The 17,935-nt window shown below is 45.4% G+C and overlaps 1 protein-coding gene across 3 annotated transcripts in view; it reads left to right on the top strand.

Annotated features, from left to right (window-relative positions):
- VPS13C (vacuolar protein sorting 13 homolog C) overlaps nt 1-17,935 on the top strand; it is a 950,377-nt gene that overhangs the window by 214,327 nt on the left and 718,115 nt on the right. For 2 of the 3 annotated variants that reach the window (XM_063926502.1, XM_063926504.1), the window contains exons 7-10: nt 1,275-1,337; nt 1,638-1,747; nt 6,359-6,418; nt 17,643-17,702. In XM_063926502.1, the coding sequence (XP_063782572.1) occupies nt 1,275-1,337; nt 1,638-1,747; nt 6,359-6,418; nt 17,643-17,702 (293 nt within the window). The remainder of the gene's footprint in view (nt 1-1,274; nt 1,338-1,637; nt 1,748-6,358; nt 6,419-17,642; nt 17,703-17,935) is intronic. The other variant, XM_063926503.1, reaches the window with a different exon arrangement.

Below are 17,935 nucleotides of genomic sequence, written 5' to 3'. Positions count from 1 at the left end.
CTGTCACTGCTGTCTAATGTGTATTACAAAGGCTTTCTTGTGTTTACAACTACATTGAAGGATCACAGGATTTATTTCTCACTGCCGTTTAATCAATTGCTTTAAGAATAATTGTTATTACTATGTGAAAATAACAGTTTGTTACGTTCTTGTTTGCCAATGACTTAAGAGGGGTGTTATAAATTGCTTCCACAGTAACTAACCTATGTGCTGTAACTGTCTTCACATTTTTCCTTCTATGCATAAAACCTGTGATACTCCTTTCACACAGAAAGTCATATTACCGAGTGAAGAAGTTCTACCCGGTAGTTTGCCGATTAACACTGGTCCTTTTTCTGTGTGAAAGGATCAGCCCAGATTTAAATTCCTGGGACTTCAATCCAGGAATTTACCAGGGTCGGAGATCTGGGAATTTTGACCCGCGTTCACCCTTTCACACAGACGAAATACCCATGTTGATCCGCAAACTACTGGGTAGACATTCTTGACCCAATAATTTGCTTGTCTGTGTTAAAGGGTGGTCAGGCAGGGACTGGCAAAACTACCCGGTACTCAAATGCCTGGATTTTAACCCATTTCTATCAGAAAAGGGTATGATTGTTCAGGGGTGGAAGTGTAACTGCTTCTTTTCATAAATAATGATCTATAAAATATGTTTCTCAATGGTCTTTTCAGAAGTTACTTAAACTGTTGCTGCATCTTGAGATTTGTATAACACTAAGCACAATTATGTGTATATTGTTGCGTGTATTAGGGTGTCCAATGACGGGATCGGTGGGATTCCGGGATTTAGGCAAAAAATCGTCCGGGATTCAATCCCGGGATTGAAAGCTCCAATCCTGGGGATTGCGGAATCAGGTGGCCCTTTGTGTTTTTAATGCTGGGCAGCGTTGAACGTCCTCAGGAGGCTCAGGCGCTGCCCAGCTACCTCCTCCCGGCTCTCCCTGCGCAGCGTGACGTGAAGTCAGAGGTCACGCTGTGCAAGCCAGCCACCTGCCGCCGAGCCCAAAGGAAGTTTCCCGCCCGCCCATGTAGTATGGTGGGTTATGTGTGTGGGGTGGGTGGGTGGATACACAGGAAAAAAGTCTATCCCGGGTATCCCGGGATTGATAATTTTTTTCAATCCAGATACTCAGGATTTAAAAAAATGGCCTGGGATTGGCCACCCTAGTGTGTATGACTTTGTTTGGTATCCCCTCATTCTATAAGTTTTCATTGATATTAACTAACACCTGTTTTTATCCTTCTCTCATACCAATGCTTTCCATATAAAGGACCAAAACGTAAAAAGCACAAACATTTTAAAAAGTGTTTTAAGGTTCATGATACTAAAAAAGGTGGGTGAACAATATTATTTTTTAAGCATGCTTGCTTGATCCATTGATTTTCGTGGAAATGCAACTAACATTCCAAGCTATGGGGTTTCTGTCTGGTCTTCCCCTCTCTCTCTCTCTCTCTCTGTACATTCAGTGATTTCATTGTTTAGTATTCTTGACATTTGCAAAATACTGTATATGAGCAAAGTCGTTGAGCTGAAACAGTTTCAGTTTATCATGCCTGAAACAGGACATTGGAATGAATTGAGCATATTAGTCATGAGAATTTAGTGCATCATTGCTCTGTTTTTGTTTTTTAAGACAAACCAAAGGAGGAGAAAAAAGACACGTTCCTGGAAAAACTAGCTGCACAGGTTATCAAGAATCTGCAGGTCAAAATCACAAACATACACATCCGATATGAGGATGAAGTGAGTATTCAGGTGTTGCCCTGAGTGTGACGAGATGCTATCTTACTTCTAAATCTTTGTGATTACATAACACATTCACAGGAAAAATAAGTGTGGTATTGTTTTACAGTTTATTCCACAATTCATTTAAAGAGGATACTTCAAATTAACACATGGTGGAAATGTAATAAGCAATGTTATACCAAAATCACATATTTTCAGTGATTTTTGCTGCAGAATTTAAAGGAGAATTTTTTTAAAGGCAAAACCTGGCAAAGACTGGTTCTGCCTTTAAATTATTATTACCGTATATACTCGAGTATAAGTCGACCCGAATATAAGCCGAGGCACCTAATTCTACCACAAAAACGTGGGAAAACTTATTGACTCCAGTATAAGCCTAGGGTGGGAAATGCAGCTCTAGCCGTACACAGCCCTCAGTGCCAGATATCCCCCCACAGTGCCAGATATGCCCTCATACTGCCAGATATGCCCCACAGTGCCAGATATGCCCTCATGCTGCCAAATATGCCCCACAGTGCCAGATATGCCCTCATGCTGCCAAATATGCCCCACAGTGCCAGATGTGCCCTCATGCTGCCAGATATGCCCCACAGTGCCACATATGCCCCTCATGCTGCCACATATGCCCCTCATGCTGCCACATATGCCCCTCATGCTGCCACATATGCCCCTCATGCTGCCACATATGCCCCTCATGCTGCCACATATGCCCCTCATGCTGCCAGATATGCCCCCTCATGCTGCCAGATATGCCCCCTCCCCAAGTGCCAAATATGCTCCCCCAGTGCCTGTAACTTACCCCTCCGTCGATCCCGCGCTGTCTTCTGAAGAAGGGACACGGAGCGCACAGCGCGCGCCTCTCCTGTGTCCCTCCTGCATCTCCGGCGGCCGCGGCGGGTCTATTAAAGGAAGTGTCGGTTCGTGATCAGAGGTCACGAACGGGTACTTCCTTTAATAGACCCGCCGGAGATGCAGGAGGGACACAGGATAGGCGCGCGCTGTGCGCTCCGTGTCCCTCCTTCACGCTGCTCTGCCTGTCACACTGACTGACTCGAGTATAAGCCGAGGTGGCTTTTTCAGCACAAAAAAAAGTGCTGAAAAAGTCGGCTTATACTCGAGTATATACGGTATTTTTTTTTTTAAAAAGGTGACGTTTTAAATCTTACTGCATGATCATGACAGGATACATTTCACACTTGGGGCTGGATGTAATGAAGTCTGAGTTGTTCAATGGTGCGGGTTCCTGGCCGAACTTGTTTTTTTGTTTTTTTAAAGCGCAATCATTTACAAGGCATGGTTTTGCCTAGTACATGATTGCCGCTTTTAAAAACCCACCTGTAGGAGGTGTACCTATGTAAAGACCGCCCTCAGAGCAGGAACCACTGCCACAGATGAACCACTTGCGTGGTGAACAATTCAATCTATGTTAATTGCATTAGAATTCAACATATTAATATACATCCACAGTTTCTTACGCACTGGTAAGATCCAGGGCTGGGAGCCTGCACAGATTGTATTAAGATTTTGTTACTTTATGTCAGCAGGGGTAGGCAACTTGTGACACCCCAGCTGGTTTGAATTTAACAAACTGTCTCAGGATATGCTGGTATATGTAGTTCCATAGCAGCTGGTGTGCCACATGTTGCTTACCCCTGGTCTATAGGTTCTGCACTAAACACTGGTAATAAAGGTTCACCTTGGACCCATTTTGTTGGTAGCCATAACTTCATATTGGTAGTAATTAATTGTTGAGTGTAATTCCCTATTTGCCCAGAACATAAATAACATTTTAGTGAATCCCAATGTAGGTGGTTGTAACTGCTCACTATGAAGGAGAATAGAGCTGAGCGGTGTACCTGTTTACTAGCAAAGGGTTAAACTGTCGGATGTAACCTGACATTCTTCCACCACCATCTGCTATTATATGGCAGAGCTCACGGGGTCCGACATGGAGTCTGTCCAAAGTGGGTTACCTGTGGAGAGGCAGACTGCTTCATCTCTCTGGCAAGGTTCCTGATGATTAACCTGTCTGATAACAGCACTTTCCTAGGACCACATTAATACCCACAGAATCGCTGACATTGCTGATTTGATCTATGAATTCCAATAGGCAAGCAAATTTGTTTGAGGTAGGCCTATTATGTATAGCTAGGTTACTAGATAGCATTGCAGGGAACACTCTCTCTCTCTCTCTCTCTCTCTCTCTCTCTCTCTCTCTCTCTCCTCCCCCCCTCTCTCTCTCTCTCTCTCTCTCTCCCCCCCCCCTCCCCCCCCCCCTCTCTCTCTCTCTCCCTCTCTCTCTCTCTCCCTCTCTCTCTCCCTCTCTCTCCCTCTCCCTCTCCCTCTCTCTCTCTCCCCCCCCTCTCTCTCTCTCTCTCCCCTCCATCTGTTCTCTTGCTTCCTCTCTTCCCCCACTCTCTTGTTGCTCTTTCTCTTTACCCACCCCATGCTCTCACCAACAGTTCTTTTGTTTTCTTTCCCCACCCTCATTGTCTCCACCCCCCCTTTCCATACCCCTGTTGTCTCCACCTCCCCACCCCTTTCTTTCTCTCTCCCCCCACCCCCCGTTCTTCTCTCCCCATCACATGTACTCTTGCTCCAACACACCTTACTCTGCACTCTTTCCCTTCTTTCCATGCTTACCCCACTTTTCCTTCTCACTATGGCTATTCACCTATCCTATCACTTATCTGGCTATGCCCATTCCTCCTTTATTCCTTTCTTTCTGGTTTTACCCACATTCCCCCTTTATCTCTCCTGCTGTTGCACCATCTCCCCCACCAGCCATCACGTCCCTCTTTTCACTCTTATGTTCCTGAGGACGAAAAAAAAATGTTGCCTGGTTGTGTGCTAGGGAAAGAGAAGTCACTGTCCAAAAGCCTTTTCTAGTATATAGAAATACCATCTAGCATACAAACTTTATTTGGTATGAGACGTGCTCCTGCATGCAGGCAGAAAAGTCTGAGTTGACATAAGAAACAGTGCTGCATGTCTTGCCATCCTTATAACTGTGGTTGCCTCCAGGATAGATATTCTCTGTCCTTAAACTATACCTGTCCTTGGCAGCTTTACTAGCTGCTATGGATAAAGCTATTAAGCCTTTGCATTATCTTGGACTCCCTTTCCTTCAACTGGATCCTGGAATTGCAGGCCCTGATTCTAGATTTAAGTATTGTCTGATGACAAATTGGAGGCCTCACAACTAATAATACGTGGGGGTATATTCTATAAAGCTTTTTAAAATGAAAATTGGTGGTGGTGTTCATAGCAACCAATCAGATTCTAGCTATCATTTCTAAATTGCATTCTAGAAAATGATAGACAAAATCTAATTGGTTGCTATGGGCAACTCTACCACTTTTCATTTTTAGAAACTTTAGTAAATGTACCCCTTGGGCTCCATGCAATTCTCATTAAATTCCGTCCCAATTTGAAACACCTTTCAGTGATTTTTATAAGTATCTACAACAATGTCATTTGTTGCACTTTCTAACACAAGTAACCTGGTATATTAACTAAATTTCCCTCAGTCTCTTGTTAAATTGCTTACGATTGTAAATGGGAAATACATTTGGGATACACCGGTCGGATGAGTGGGAGCTGATCTTTTATAATGCATATTTAATTTTGTGTACTGTAAATACCATAATTAAGTTGCTTCTTAAAGCTTACCCAGTGAGACTATGCAAATGTTCCCCCAGATGTGTACGATGTTTTTCTTTTTTTTTTTCTAGTGCTGTCTTAAACTCTCTCCTCCGTTTTGTGCAAACAACTCATCTAAAAGTTGCATCAGAATCACTGCCACGTAACCCAGTGACTGCTTTATTTTCACCATCCCGCTGTTACTATTTCTAGAGCTGATCATTATCTTATTTGCCACATATTTGTAGCACCCATGTCCTCTATTTCACAAGCCTGGAGGTTTCCAGACTCCTTCAACCGAAATACTCAACAAAAGATCCGGGCTCCCAATCCCCCCCTCTCCCCACCTTGTCATATTTGTTTGAATGGCTGAGGTTCGGTTACCAGTCAAATAATGGATGTTTGTTTTTAGCGTTTTGTATTAAATTGCTATATTTTATTACCCTGCGTTCTTCGTCCAGTTTCCCCTTTAGCCCATATATCTCAATTTAAATCAATGAATGAAGTGTCCAGTTTTTCTTACTGAACAGGGCTAAAAATAGCACTATTCTCTTCTAAACTTACTGTGGTAGTTCATAATAATTAATGTTGGCTTCATAAAACGCTCTGAAACTGTAAAACAGGAAAATATGCCGTACACTGACCAACCAGGTGTTTGCGTTCATTTTTGTATTTTTAAAATCTACTGTAGTTTCAATTTTGTGTGCTTTTTTTTTTTTTAAGTGACTAGGTTTCCATTAACTAAGCCTTGGATGGAGATAAAGTGGACGGACATAAACGACATGCCATTCAGCTCCTAACTGCCATGTCACAGGCTGGGTTTAAAAATGACAATTAGGAGCTGATTGGCTGGTGCTTTATCTCTGTCCACTTTTATCTCCATCCAGGGCTTAGTAAATAGACTGCTAAATGTGTATTCCAAAGTCATTGCGTTTTATGTGAACGGCACCTGCATTGTACTTACAGATTACTGATGTTGATGTACCAGTATCTGTAGGAGTCACTCTCGCTGAGCTGAGTCTTCAGGTAAGTTCTGCTCGTCATTTATTTATCAGCAGACTATAAAATTGTAATCAATGCAAACCATTGCAAGACAGGGTTCTATGTGTTTTGACACTGACATTTGGTACTTTTACATATGAACTCACTAGTATGCTTAAAGCTAACCTGTCACCAGGAACTGTACAATTTAATTATTTTATTTTCATTTTTAGTTTTGCTCTGTACACCTTCTTGAATTTGTTCCCCATTAGTATTTAATGCACACAGTGCTGCTGCAGTGTCTTATATAGACGTGCCATTGTGCAGGGAAAGTTACTACACGTGACTGGTACAGTATGGTGATTCAATAAGGTTGGAGGCTGCGCTCACATAGGGGGATGGTGGCTGAGTGTGCAGCTGACCTGGAGGTGTCCCACCTCCTATTGCAATTGCGTGTTTCGTGTTGGTCAGCGCGCTCTATAGGATGTGCCAGGGATTGGATAGATTGGAGAGGTAGATATTGGTGTATGGAGTGATGTGTTTTCTGTGTATCTATGTAAAGTACTGTAGTATCAATCACTCAATGTTAATGAGATATAAAGATTTTATTTTGGATGTAACCGGATTAATGTCCCAATGTCAATGATGATTGTCCCAGGTTGGCTACCCACTTTTCAGGTGTGTCCTGCAGACTACCCTTTTTGGAAGTATACCCTCCTGATGGTATACTGATGAGGCTACAGCTCAGGTAAATGTTAGGTATGCCCTAGGGGCCACCTTTACCATAGGTGTGGTTGGTCCTATGTATCCTCTGATGCTGTGTCTATTGTTAGGTATAGGTTTATGGTGTGACTAGTGCGGCGTCCCGCCTGTCAGACCCTTCCGTGTGCGGCAACGAGTGGCGTGGTCATGTGCTGTGTATTTCAACTTACCGCCGGGGGCAGGTGCTGCCTGCCGCCGGTGACCAGTTCTTAGCCGTCCTCAAGCCTGTGTTCCTCAGTATATTCTCTCTGGGTGTCCTCCGTGTCCCAGGAGCCGCGCACCTTGTCTGCGATTGCCGGTCTCCTAATCTTCCGTCCCGTCCTCTGACTTCCTGGTTCGCGCGTCACGTGCCGGGTCACGTGAGCGCGATGTATGCAGAATGTGCCGATTCGTCTCCTTCTCCAGCCGGAGAGAGGAGAATGTTTGTGGCAATGTAAATAGTATAGTCTGTGGGTCGGAAGATTAGGAGACCGGCAATCGCAGACAAGGTGCGCGGCTCCTGGGACACGGAGGACACCCAGAGAGAATATACTGAGGAACACAGGCTTGAGGACGGCTAAGAACTGGTCACCGGCGGCAGGCAGCACCTGCCCCCGGCGGTAAGTTGAAATACACAGCACATGACCACGCCACTCGTTGCCGCACACGGAAGGGTCTGACAGGCGGGACGCCGCACTAGTCACACCATAAACCTATACCTAACAATAGACACAGCATCAGAGGATACATAGGACCAACCACACCTATGGTAAAGGTGGCCCCTAGGGCATACCTAACATTTACCTGAGCTGTAGCCTCATCAGTATACCATCAGGAGGGTATACTTCCAAAAAGGGTAGTCTGCAGGACACACCTGAAAAGTGGGTAGCCAACCTGGTACAGTATGGTGCAGTTTTCAATTTAACCTATCACTGTGGTACAATTTGGAGTCCAGTGAAGGTATTTGTAATTGTCAGAGCTGTGAATGATTTAGCTGAAGTGCTATAGTTAGATATGACTTTTTTTGTGATACCCATCTTGTCCCTAAAAAGAATAAGTCGTGACATAACAGATTTCACTGTGGATGGATTAAGCCTAAGTGATCACCTACCCACAACTCTGTCATAGGTATTGAACAAGGTAAAGTTAATTTTGCCAACACAATAGTATAGTAGTGCCTTATATACATTATACCACAGAATAGTAGCCCCTTACACATAATGTCCCCAGTACTGCCATATAGACATAATGTCCCCAGTACTGCCAATATACATAATGTCCCCAGTGCTGCCATAGAGACATAATGTCCCCAGTACTGCCAGATACACACAATACCCCCAGTATAGTGCAGATACACATAATGCCCCAGTATAGTGCCATATATACATAATGTCCCCTGTATAGTGCCAGATACACATATTGCCCTCTGAATAGTGCAAGTTACATATACTGCCCCCTTTATAGTGTCAGTTACACATACTGCCCCAGAATAGTGCCACTTATACATACTGCCCCCTATATAGTGCCAGATACACATAAAGCATTACACATAATGTGCGGCGGGGTGACTGCAGCTGTGTCCTCCGTGCTCCGGGCAATTGCCCTGCTTGCCCACCCCTAGATTTGCACACACACATACATATATATATATATGTGTGTGTGTATCTATCTATCTATCTATCTATCTATCTATCTATCTATCTATCTATCTATCTATCTTTTGATCTATCTATCATACATACATGGTCTCACAACACCTGGAGAGCCAGGCCTGCCCTTGAGTGACCCATTGAGATAGAAGTGTTATGCGGTCTTAGGGTTTGATCCTATTATCTGTGATGATATCACGGGTGCGAATCATTCCGGCAGCAGACGCAATTTACAGTGGCCCGAATTCTCACAAAAGTGCTGTTTGCTCCATAGGGCTCTGAGCACTTTTGTGTGAGTGCTGGTAGAAACTAGTCAGCGAAGGTTGCGAGATGGGGTGTCGTTCCTGGGGTTTTGACGCCACGGCACATTGCACCCTTCGCGGGTAATAGGATTGACCACACAGCATCCAGCTCCTTTATTTTCCTTAATTATTCAATGATTTTGCATGTTGTGTTTTTTTTTTTTTTTACTTTAACCAAATGAGTTGCAAGCACTGTAAATGCTGTTTAATGGTATATTCATTTTACTCCTCTGCAAATACAGGTTGAGTATCCCTTATCCAAAATGCTTGGGACCAGAAGTATTTTGGATATCGGATTTTTCCGTATTTTTGAATAATTGCATACCATAATGAGATATCATGGCGATGGGACCTAAGTTTAAGCACAGAATGCATTTATGTTTCATATACACCTTATATACACAGCCTGAAGGTCATTTTAGCCAATATTTTTTTATAACTTTGTGCATTAAATAAAACAAAGTGTGTGTACATTCACACAATTCATTTATGTTTCATATACACCTTATACACATAGGGGTATATGCAATTGCGGTCGAATTCCCGAAAATGTCGAAAAACTGGACATTTTCGCCAAAAAAAAAAATTCGACAATGCAATACAGTACTTTTCGTCAAAAAAACGGACTTTCCAAATTCGACTTTTTGAAATTCGACATTTGACAAATTTGACATTTCTGCAATCGTACAAATGTGGCATTTCGACTAAAGTATATTCAATTGAAGATTGTAAATTCGACAACAGTGCTTTTAGACAGTAAATTCGTCATTTTTAATCCGCCACACTTTGCTGGCGGAATCTAATAAAAAATTTAAAAAACATGTTTTTTGTGTTTTTTTTCATTGGTAATAGCATATCTATTTATATTAGAAGGGATTAGGTACTTGGTTTGTCTATTTAGGAGGCACAAGTATTATTTATATATTTAAAAAAAAAAAAAAAAATATATATATATATATATATATATTTTTTTTTTTAATGGAATGGGATAAAAATCAGAAAAAAAAAATGCGTGGGGTCCCCCCTCCAAATCATAACCAGCCTTGGGCTCTTTGAGCCGGTCCTGGTTGCCAAAATACGGGGGGGAAAATGACAGGGGATCCCCCGTATTTTAACAACCAGCACCGGGCTCTGCGCCTGGTCCTGGTGCAAAAAATACGGGGGACAAAAAGAGTAGGGGTCCCCCGTATTTTTTGTACCAGCACCGGGCTCCACTAGCTGGACAGATAATGCCACAGCCAGGGGTCACTTTTATACAGCGCCCTGCGGCCGTGGCATTAAATACCCAACTAGTCACCCCTGGCCGGGGTACCCTGGAGGAGTGGGGACCCCTTCAATCAAGGGGTCCCCCCCCAGCCACCCAAGGGCCAGGGGTGAAGCCCGAGGCTGTCTCTCCCATCCAAGGGCTGCGGATGGGGGGCTGATAGCCTTGTTGAAAATGTAAGAATATTGTTTTTTGCAGAAGAACTACAAGTCCTAGCAAGCCTCCCCCGCAAGCCGGTACTTGGAGAACCACAAGTACCAGCATGCGGGGGGGAAACGGGCCCGCTGGTACCTGTAGTTCTACTGCAAAAAAAATACCCAAATAAAAACAGGACACAGACACCATGAAAGTATAACTTTATTACATACATGCCGACACACATACTTACCTATGTTGAATCGCCGACTCTGGCCACGTCTCCAATGTCGACGTCCGGGGTACCTGAAAATAAAATTATACTCACCTGATCCAGTGTCCAGTTCTTTTATTGTAATCCACGTACTTGGCAAAACAAAAAAACGCATTTACCCGAACCAACGGACTGAAAGGGGTCCCATGTTTACACATGGGACCCCTTTCCCCGAATGCAGAGACCCCCCCGTGACTCCTGTCGCAGAAGGTCCCTTCAGCCAATCAGGAAGCGCCACTTCGTGGCACTCTCCTGATTGGCTTTGCGCGTCTGAGCTGGCAGACAGCGCATCGCACAGCTCCTTCCATAAGTTTCAATGGTGGGAACTTTGCGGTCAGCGGTGTGGTTACCCGCGGTCAGCCGCTGACCTACAGGTACCAGCAGGCCTGTTTCCCCCCGCATGCTGGTACTTGTGGTTCTCCAAGTACCGGCTTGCGGGGGAGGCTTGCTGGTACTTGTAGTTCTTCTGCAAAAAACAATATTCTTACATTTTCAACAAGGCTATCAGCCCCCCATCCGCAGCCCTTGGATGGGGGGGGGACAGCCTCGGGCTTCACTCCTGGCCCTTGGGTGGCTGGGGGGACTACCCCTTGATTGAAGGGGTCCCCACTCCTCCAGGGTACCCCGGCCAGGGGTGACTAGTGGGGTATTTAATGCCACGGCCGCAGGGCGCTGTATAAAAGTGACCCCCAGCTGTGCCATTATCTGTCCAGCTAGTGGAGCCCGGTGCTGGTACAAAAAATACGGGGGACCCCTACTCTTTTTGTCCCCCGTATTTTTTGCACCAGGACCAGGCGCAGAGCCCGGTGCTGGTTGTTAAAATACGGGGGATCCCCTGTCATTTTCCCCCCCGTATTTTGGCAACCAGGGCCGGCTCAAAGAGCCCGAGGCTGGTTATGCTTAGGAGGGGGGACCCCACGCAAATTTTTTTCGGGTTTTTTACCGTTTTTTCTCTATCGTCCTAGTGGATGCTGGGGTTCCTGAAAGGACCATGGGGAATAGCGGCTCCGCAGGAGACAGGGCACAAAAAGTAAAGCTTTAGGATCAGGTGGTGTGCACTGGCTCCTCCCCCTATGACCCTCCTCCAAGCCTCAGTTAGATTTTTGTGCCCGGCCGAGAAGGGTGCAATCTAGGTGGCTCTCCTAAAGAGCTGCTTAGAAAAGTTTAGCTTAGGTTTTTTATTTTACAGTGAGTCCTGCTGGCAACAGGATCACTGCAACGAGGGACTTAGGGGAGAAGAAGTGAACTCACCTGCGTTCAGGATGGATTGGCTTCTTTGGCTACTGGACATTAGCTCCAGAGGGACGATCACAGGTACAGCCTGGATGGTCACCGGAGCCTCGCCGCCGGCCCCCTTGCAGATGCTGAAACAAGAAGGTGGTCCAGAATCGGCGGCATGAAGACTCCTCAGTCTTCTTAAGGTAGCGCACAGCGCTGCAGCTGTGCGCCATTTCCTCTCAGCACACTTCACACGGCAGTCACTGAGGGTGCAGGGCGCTGGAAGGGGGGCGCCCTGGGAGGCAATGAAAACCTATTTTTGGCTAAAAATACCTCACATATAGCCTCCGGGGGCTATATGGAGATATTTAACCCCTGCCAGAATCCGTTAAGAGCGGGAGACGAGGCCGCCGAAAAAGGGGCGGGGCCTATCTCCTCAGCACACAGCGCCATTTTCCCTCACAGAAAGGCTGGAGGGAAGGCTCCCAGGCTCTCCCCTGCACTGCACTACAGAAACAGGGTTAAAACAGAGAGGGGGGGCACTAATTTGGCGTTAGAAATATATAAAAAAGATGCTATAAGGGAAAACACTTATATAAGGTTGTCCCTATATAATTATAGCGTTTTTGGTGTGTGCTGGCAAACTCTCCCTCTGTCTCTCCAAAGGGCTAGTAGGTCCTGTCCTCTATCAGAGCATTCCCTGTGTGTGTGCTGTGTGTCGGTACGTGTGTGTCGACATGTATGAGGACGATGTTGGTGAGGAGGCGGAGCAATTGCCTGTAATGGTGATGTCACTCTCTAGGGAGTCGACACCGGAATGGATGGCTTATTTAGGGAATTACGTGATAATGTCAACACGCGGCAAGGTCGGTTGACGACATGAGACGGCCGACAAACAATTAGTACCGGTCCAGACGTCTCAAAAACACCGTCAGGGGTTTTAAAACGCCCGTTTACTTTAGTCGGTCGACACAGACACAGACAGGGATACTGAATCCAGTGTCGACGGTGAATAAACAAACGTATTCCTTATTAGGGCCACACGTTAAGGGCAATGAAGGAGGTGTTACATATTTCTGATACTACAAGTACCACAAAAGAGGGTATTATGTGGGATGTGAAAAAACTACCGTAGTTTTTCCTGAATCAGATAAATTAAATGAAGTGTGTGATGATGCGTGGGTTCCCCCCGATAGAAAATATGGGCGGTATACCCTTTCCCGCCAGAAGTTAGGGCGCGTTGGGAAACACCCCTTAGGGTGGATAAGGCGCTCACACGCTTATCAGAACAAGTGGCGGTACCGTCTATAGATAGGGCCGTCCTCAAGGAGCCAGCTGACAGGAGGCTGGAAAATATCATAAAAAGTATATACACACATACTGGTGTTATACTGCGACCAGCGATCGCCTCAGCCTGGATGTGCAGAGCTGGGGTGGCTTGGTTGGATTCCCTGACTAAAAATATTGATACCCTTGACAGGGACAGTATTTTATTGACTATAGAACATTTAAAGGATGCATTTCTATATATGCGAGATGCACAGAGGGATATTTGCACTCTGGCATCAAGAGTAAGTGCGATGTCCATATCTGCCAGAAGATGTTTATGGACACGACAGTGGTCAGGTGATGCAGATTCCAAACGGCACAAAGGTGTATTGCCGTATAAAGGAAGAGGAGTTATTTGGGGTCGGTCCATCGGACCTGGTGGCCACGGCAACTGCTGGAAAATCCACCGTTTTTTACCCTAAGTCACATCTCTGCAGAAAAAGACACCGTCTTTTCAGCTTCAGTCCTTTCGTCCCTATAAGAGTCATATCTGCCCAGGGATAGAGGAAAGGGAAGAAGACTGCAGCAGGCAGCCCATTCCCAGGAACAGAAGCGTTCCACCGCTTCTGACAAGCTCTCAGCATGACGCTGAGACCGTACAGGACCCCTGGATCCTACAAGTAGTATCCCAGGGGTACAGATTGGAATGTCGAGACGTTTCCCCTGCGCAGGCTCCTGAAGTCTGCTTTACCAAGGTCTCCCTCCGACAAGGAGGCAGTATGGGAAACAATTCACGAGCTGTATTCCCAGCAGGTGATAATTAAATTACCCCTCCTACAACAAGAAAAGGGGTATTATTCCACACTATATTGTGGTACTGAAGCCAGAAGGCTAGGTGAGACCTATTCTAAATCTAAAAAAATGTGAACATTTACAAAGGTTCAAATCAAGATGGAGTCACTCAGAGCAGTGATAACGAACCGGGAAGAAGGGGACTATATGGTGTCCCGAGACATCAGGGATGCTTACCTCCATGTCCCAAATTTGCCCTTATCACTAAGGGTACCTCAGGTTCGTGGTACAGAACTGTCACTATCAGTTTCAGACGCTGCCGTTTGGATTGTCCACGGCACCCCGGGTCTTTACCAAGGTAATGGCCGAAATGATGGTTCTTCTTCGAAGAAAAGGCGTCTTAATTATCCCTTACTTGGACGATCTCCTGATAAGGGCAAAGTCCAGGGAACAGTTGGAGGTCGGAGTAGCACTATCTCGGATACTGTTACAACAGCAGGGGTGGATTCTAAATATTCCAACTTCGCAGCTGATCCCGACAACAAGTCTCCTGTGCTTAGGGATGATTCTGGACACAGTCCAGAAAAAGGTGTTTCTCCCGGAAGAGAAAGCCAGGGAGTTATCCGAGCTAGTCAGGAACCTCCTAAAATCAGTGCATCATTGCACAAGGGCCATGGTAAAAAAAATGGTGACTTCCTTCGAAGCAATTCCAGTCGGCAGATTTCATGCAAGAACTTTTCAGTGGGATCTGCTGGACAAATGGTCCGGATCGCATCTTCAGATGCATCAGCGGATAACCCTATATCCAAGGACAAGGGTGTCTCTCCTGTGGTGGTTACAGAGTGCTCATCTTCTAGAGGGCCGCAGATTCGGCATTCAGTTTTGGATGTTGGTGACCACGGAGGCCAGCCCGAGAGGCTGGGGAGCAGTCACACAAGGAAAAAATTTCCAGGGAGTGTGATCAAGTCTGGAGACTTTTCTCCACATAAATATAGCTAAGGGTAAATTTATAATGCTCTAAGCTTAGCAAGACCTCTGCTTCAAGGTCAGCCGGTATTGATCCAGTGGGATAAAACATCACGGCAGTCGCCCACGTAAATAGACAGGGCGGCACAAGAAGCAGGAGGGCAGTGGCAAAAACTGCAAGGACTTTTCGCTGGGCGGAAAATCATGTGATAGCACTGTCAGCAGTGTTTCATTCCGGGAATGGAAACTGGGAAGCAGACTTCCTCAGTAGGCACGACCTCCACCCGGCAGAGTGGGAACTTCATGGGGAAGTTTTCCACATGATTGTAAACCGTTGGGAATTACCAAAGGTGGACATGATGGCGTCCCGTCTGAACAAAAAACGGGACAGGTATTGCGCCAGGTTAAGAGACCCTCAGGCAATAGCTGTGGACGTTCTGGTAACACCGTGGGTGTACCAGTCGGTGTATGTGTTCCATCCTCTGCTTTTCATACCTAAGGTACTGAGAATTATAAGACGTAGAGGAGTAAGAACTATACTCATGGCTCCGGATTGGCCAAGAAGGACTTGGTACCCGGAACTTCAAGAGATGCTCACAGAGGACTTATGGCCTCTGCCGCTAAGAAGGGACTTGTTTCAGCAAGTACCATGTCTGATCCAAGACTTACCGCAACTGCGTTTGACGGCATGGCGGTGGAACGCCGGATCCTAAGGGAAAAGGCATTCAGGAAGAGGTCATTCCTACCCTGGTAAAAGCCAGAAAGGAGGTGACCGCACAACATTATCACCACATGTGGCGAAAATATGTTGCGTGGTGTGAGGCCAGGAAGGCCCCACGAAGAAATTTCAACTCGGTCGATTCCTGCATTTCCTGCAAACAGGAGTGTCTATGGGCCTCAAATTGGGGTCCATTAAGGTTCAAATTTCGGCCCTGTCGATTTTTCTTCCAGAAAGAATTGGCTTCAGTTCCTGAAGTCCAGAAGTTTGTCAAGGGAGTATTGCATATACAACCCCCTTTTGTGCCTCCAGTGGCACTGTGGGATCTCAACGTAGTTCTGGGATTCCTCAAAACACATTGGTTTAAAACCAGTCAAATCTGTGGATTTGAAGCATCTCACATGAAAAGTGAACATGCTCTTGGACCTGGCCTGGACCAGGCAAGTGTCAAATTGGTGGTTTTTTTCTCAAAAAAGCCCATATCTGTTTGTCCATTCGGACAGGGCAGAGCTGCGGACTCGTCCCCAGTTCTCTCCCTAAGGTGGTGTCAGTGTTTCACCTGAACCAGCTTATTGTGGTGTCTTGCGCCTACTAGGGACTTGGAGGACTCCAAGTTGCTAGATGTGGTCAGGGCCCTGAAAATATAGGTTCCAGGACGGCTGGAGTCAGGAAAACTGACTTGCTGTTATCCTGTATGCACCCAACAAACTGGGTGCTCTTGCTTCTAAGCAGACTTTTGCTAGTTGGATGTGTAATACAATTCAGCTTGCACATTCTGTGGCAGGCCTGCCACAGCCAAAATATGTAAATGCCCATTCCACAAGGAAGGTGGGCTCATCTTGGGCGGCTGCCCGAGTGGTCTCGGCTTTACAACTTTGCCGAGCGGCTATTTAGTCAGGGGCAAACACGTTTGTAAAATCCTACAAATTTGATAACCTGGCTAAGGAGGACCTGGAGTTCTCTCATTCGGTGCTGCAGAGTCATCCGCACTCTCCCGCCCGTTTGGGAGCTTTGGTATAATCCCCATGGTCCTTTCAGGAACCCCAGCATCCACTAGGACGATAGAGAAAATAAGAATTTACTTACCGATAATTCTATTTCTCGGAGTCCGTAGTGGATGCTGGGCGCCCATCCCAAGTGCGGATTATCTGCAATACTTGTACATAGTTACAAAAATCGGGTTATTATTGTTGTGAGCCATCTTTCAGAGGCTCCGCTGTTATCATACTGTTAACTGGGTTCAGATCACAGGTTGTACAGTGTGATTGGTGTGGCTGGTATGAGTCTTACCCGGGATTCATAAATCCTTCCTTATTGTGTACGCTCGTCCGGGCACAGTATCCTAACTGAGGCTTGGAGGAGGGTCATAGGGGGAGGAGCCAGTGCACACCACCTCATCCTAAAGCTTTACTTTTTGTGCCCTGTCTCCTGCGGAGCCGCTATTCCCCATGGTCCTTTCAGGAACCCCAGCATCCACTACGGACTCCGAGAAATAGAATTATCGGTAAGTAAATTCTTATTTTTAAACATTTTTGAAAATCTAATCAAAATCCGTCAAATCTGCCGTTTTTCGACAGCGGGATTGTCGAATTCGTTTTTTATTGAATGAGTCGAATTCCGGCACCCACCTGCCGGAATTCGACGGTCGAATTGTGTCGAATTTAAAAACGGGCGAAAAAGTGCCGCAATTCGCCCGGAATTGCATATACCCCATAGCCTGAAGGTCATTTAATACAATAGTTTTAATAACTTTGTGTATTAAACTATCAAAAAACAAAGGTTTCACTATCTCACCCTCACTGAAAAAATTCCGTATTTCGGAATATTTGGATATGGGATACTCAACCTGTACTAAATACATTTACAGGTACTTCTGATAAATTGCTTTGTTAGTTTGTCTTCTTTTTTTTCATTTTAGTTCTCTGTCTTTGCCTTTTACAGACTTCCAATGAGTCCTGGATGCCATGCATACTAAATGAAGCTGCTAAAATAATTTACAAGGTAACAGCCATGATGGGACAATGAGACATTCTGCTTTATTAGAGTGTGAAATCAATTATTACATATTCAGGTGGAATAAGGCTCCACATGTTTATATGAATATATTTGTATTTGAGTGTATTTTAAAAATTGCTGTTGGTCAGTTTAGAATAGGGCAACTTTCTTCTTAAGATGAGTTTTCCCGAAAAACATGACTAATGACTGCATTTGCGCAATCTAATTATATATTTTGC

The sequence above is a fragment of the Pseudophryne corroboree genome, chromosome 6, assembly GCF_028390025.1.
Source record: "Pseudophryne corroboree isolate aPseCor3 chromosome 6, aPseCor3.hap2, whole genome shotgun sequence".
Taxonomy (NCBI): Eukaryota; Metazoa; Chordata; class Amphibia; order Anura; family Myobatrachidae; genus Pseudophryne; species Pseudophryne corroboree.
This window is presented reverse-complemented; position numbering and strand designations above follow the sequence as displayed.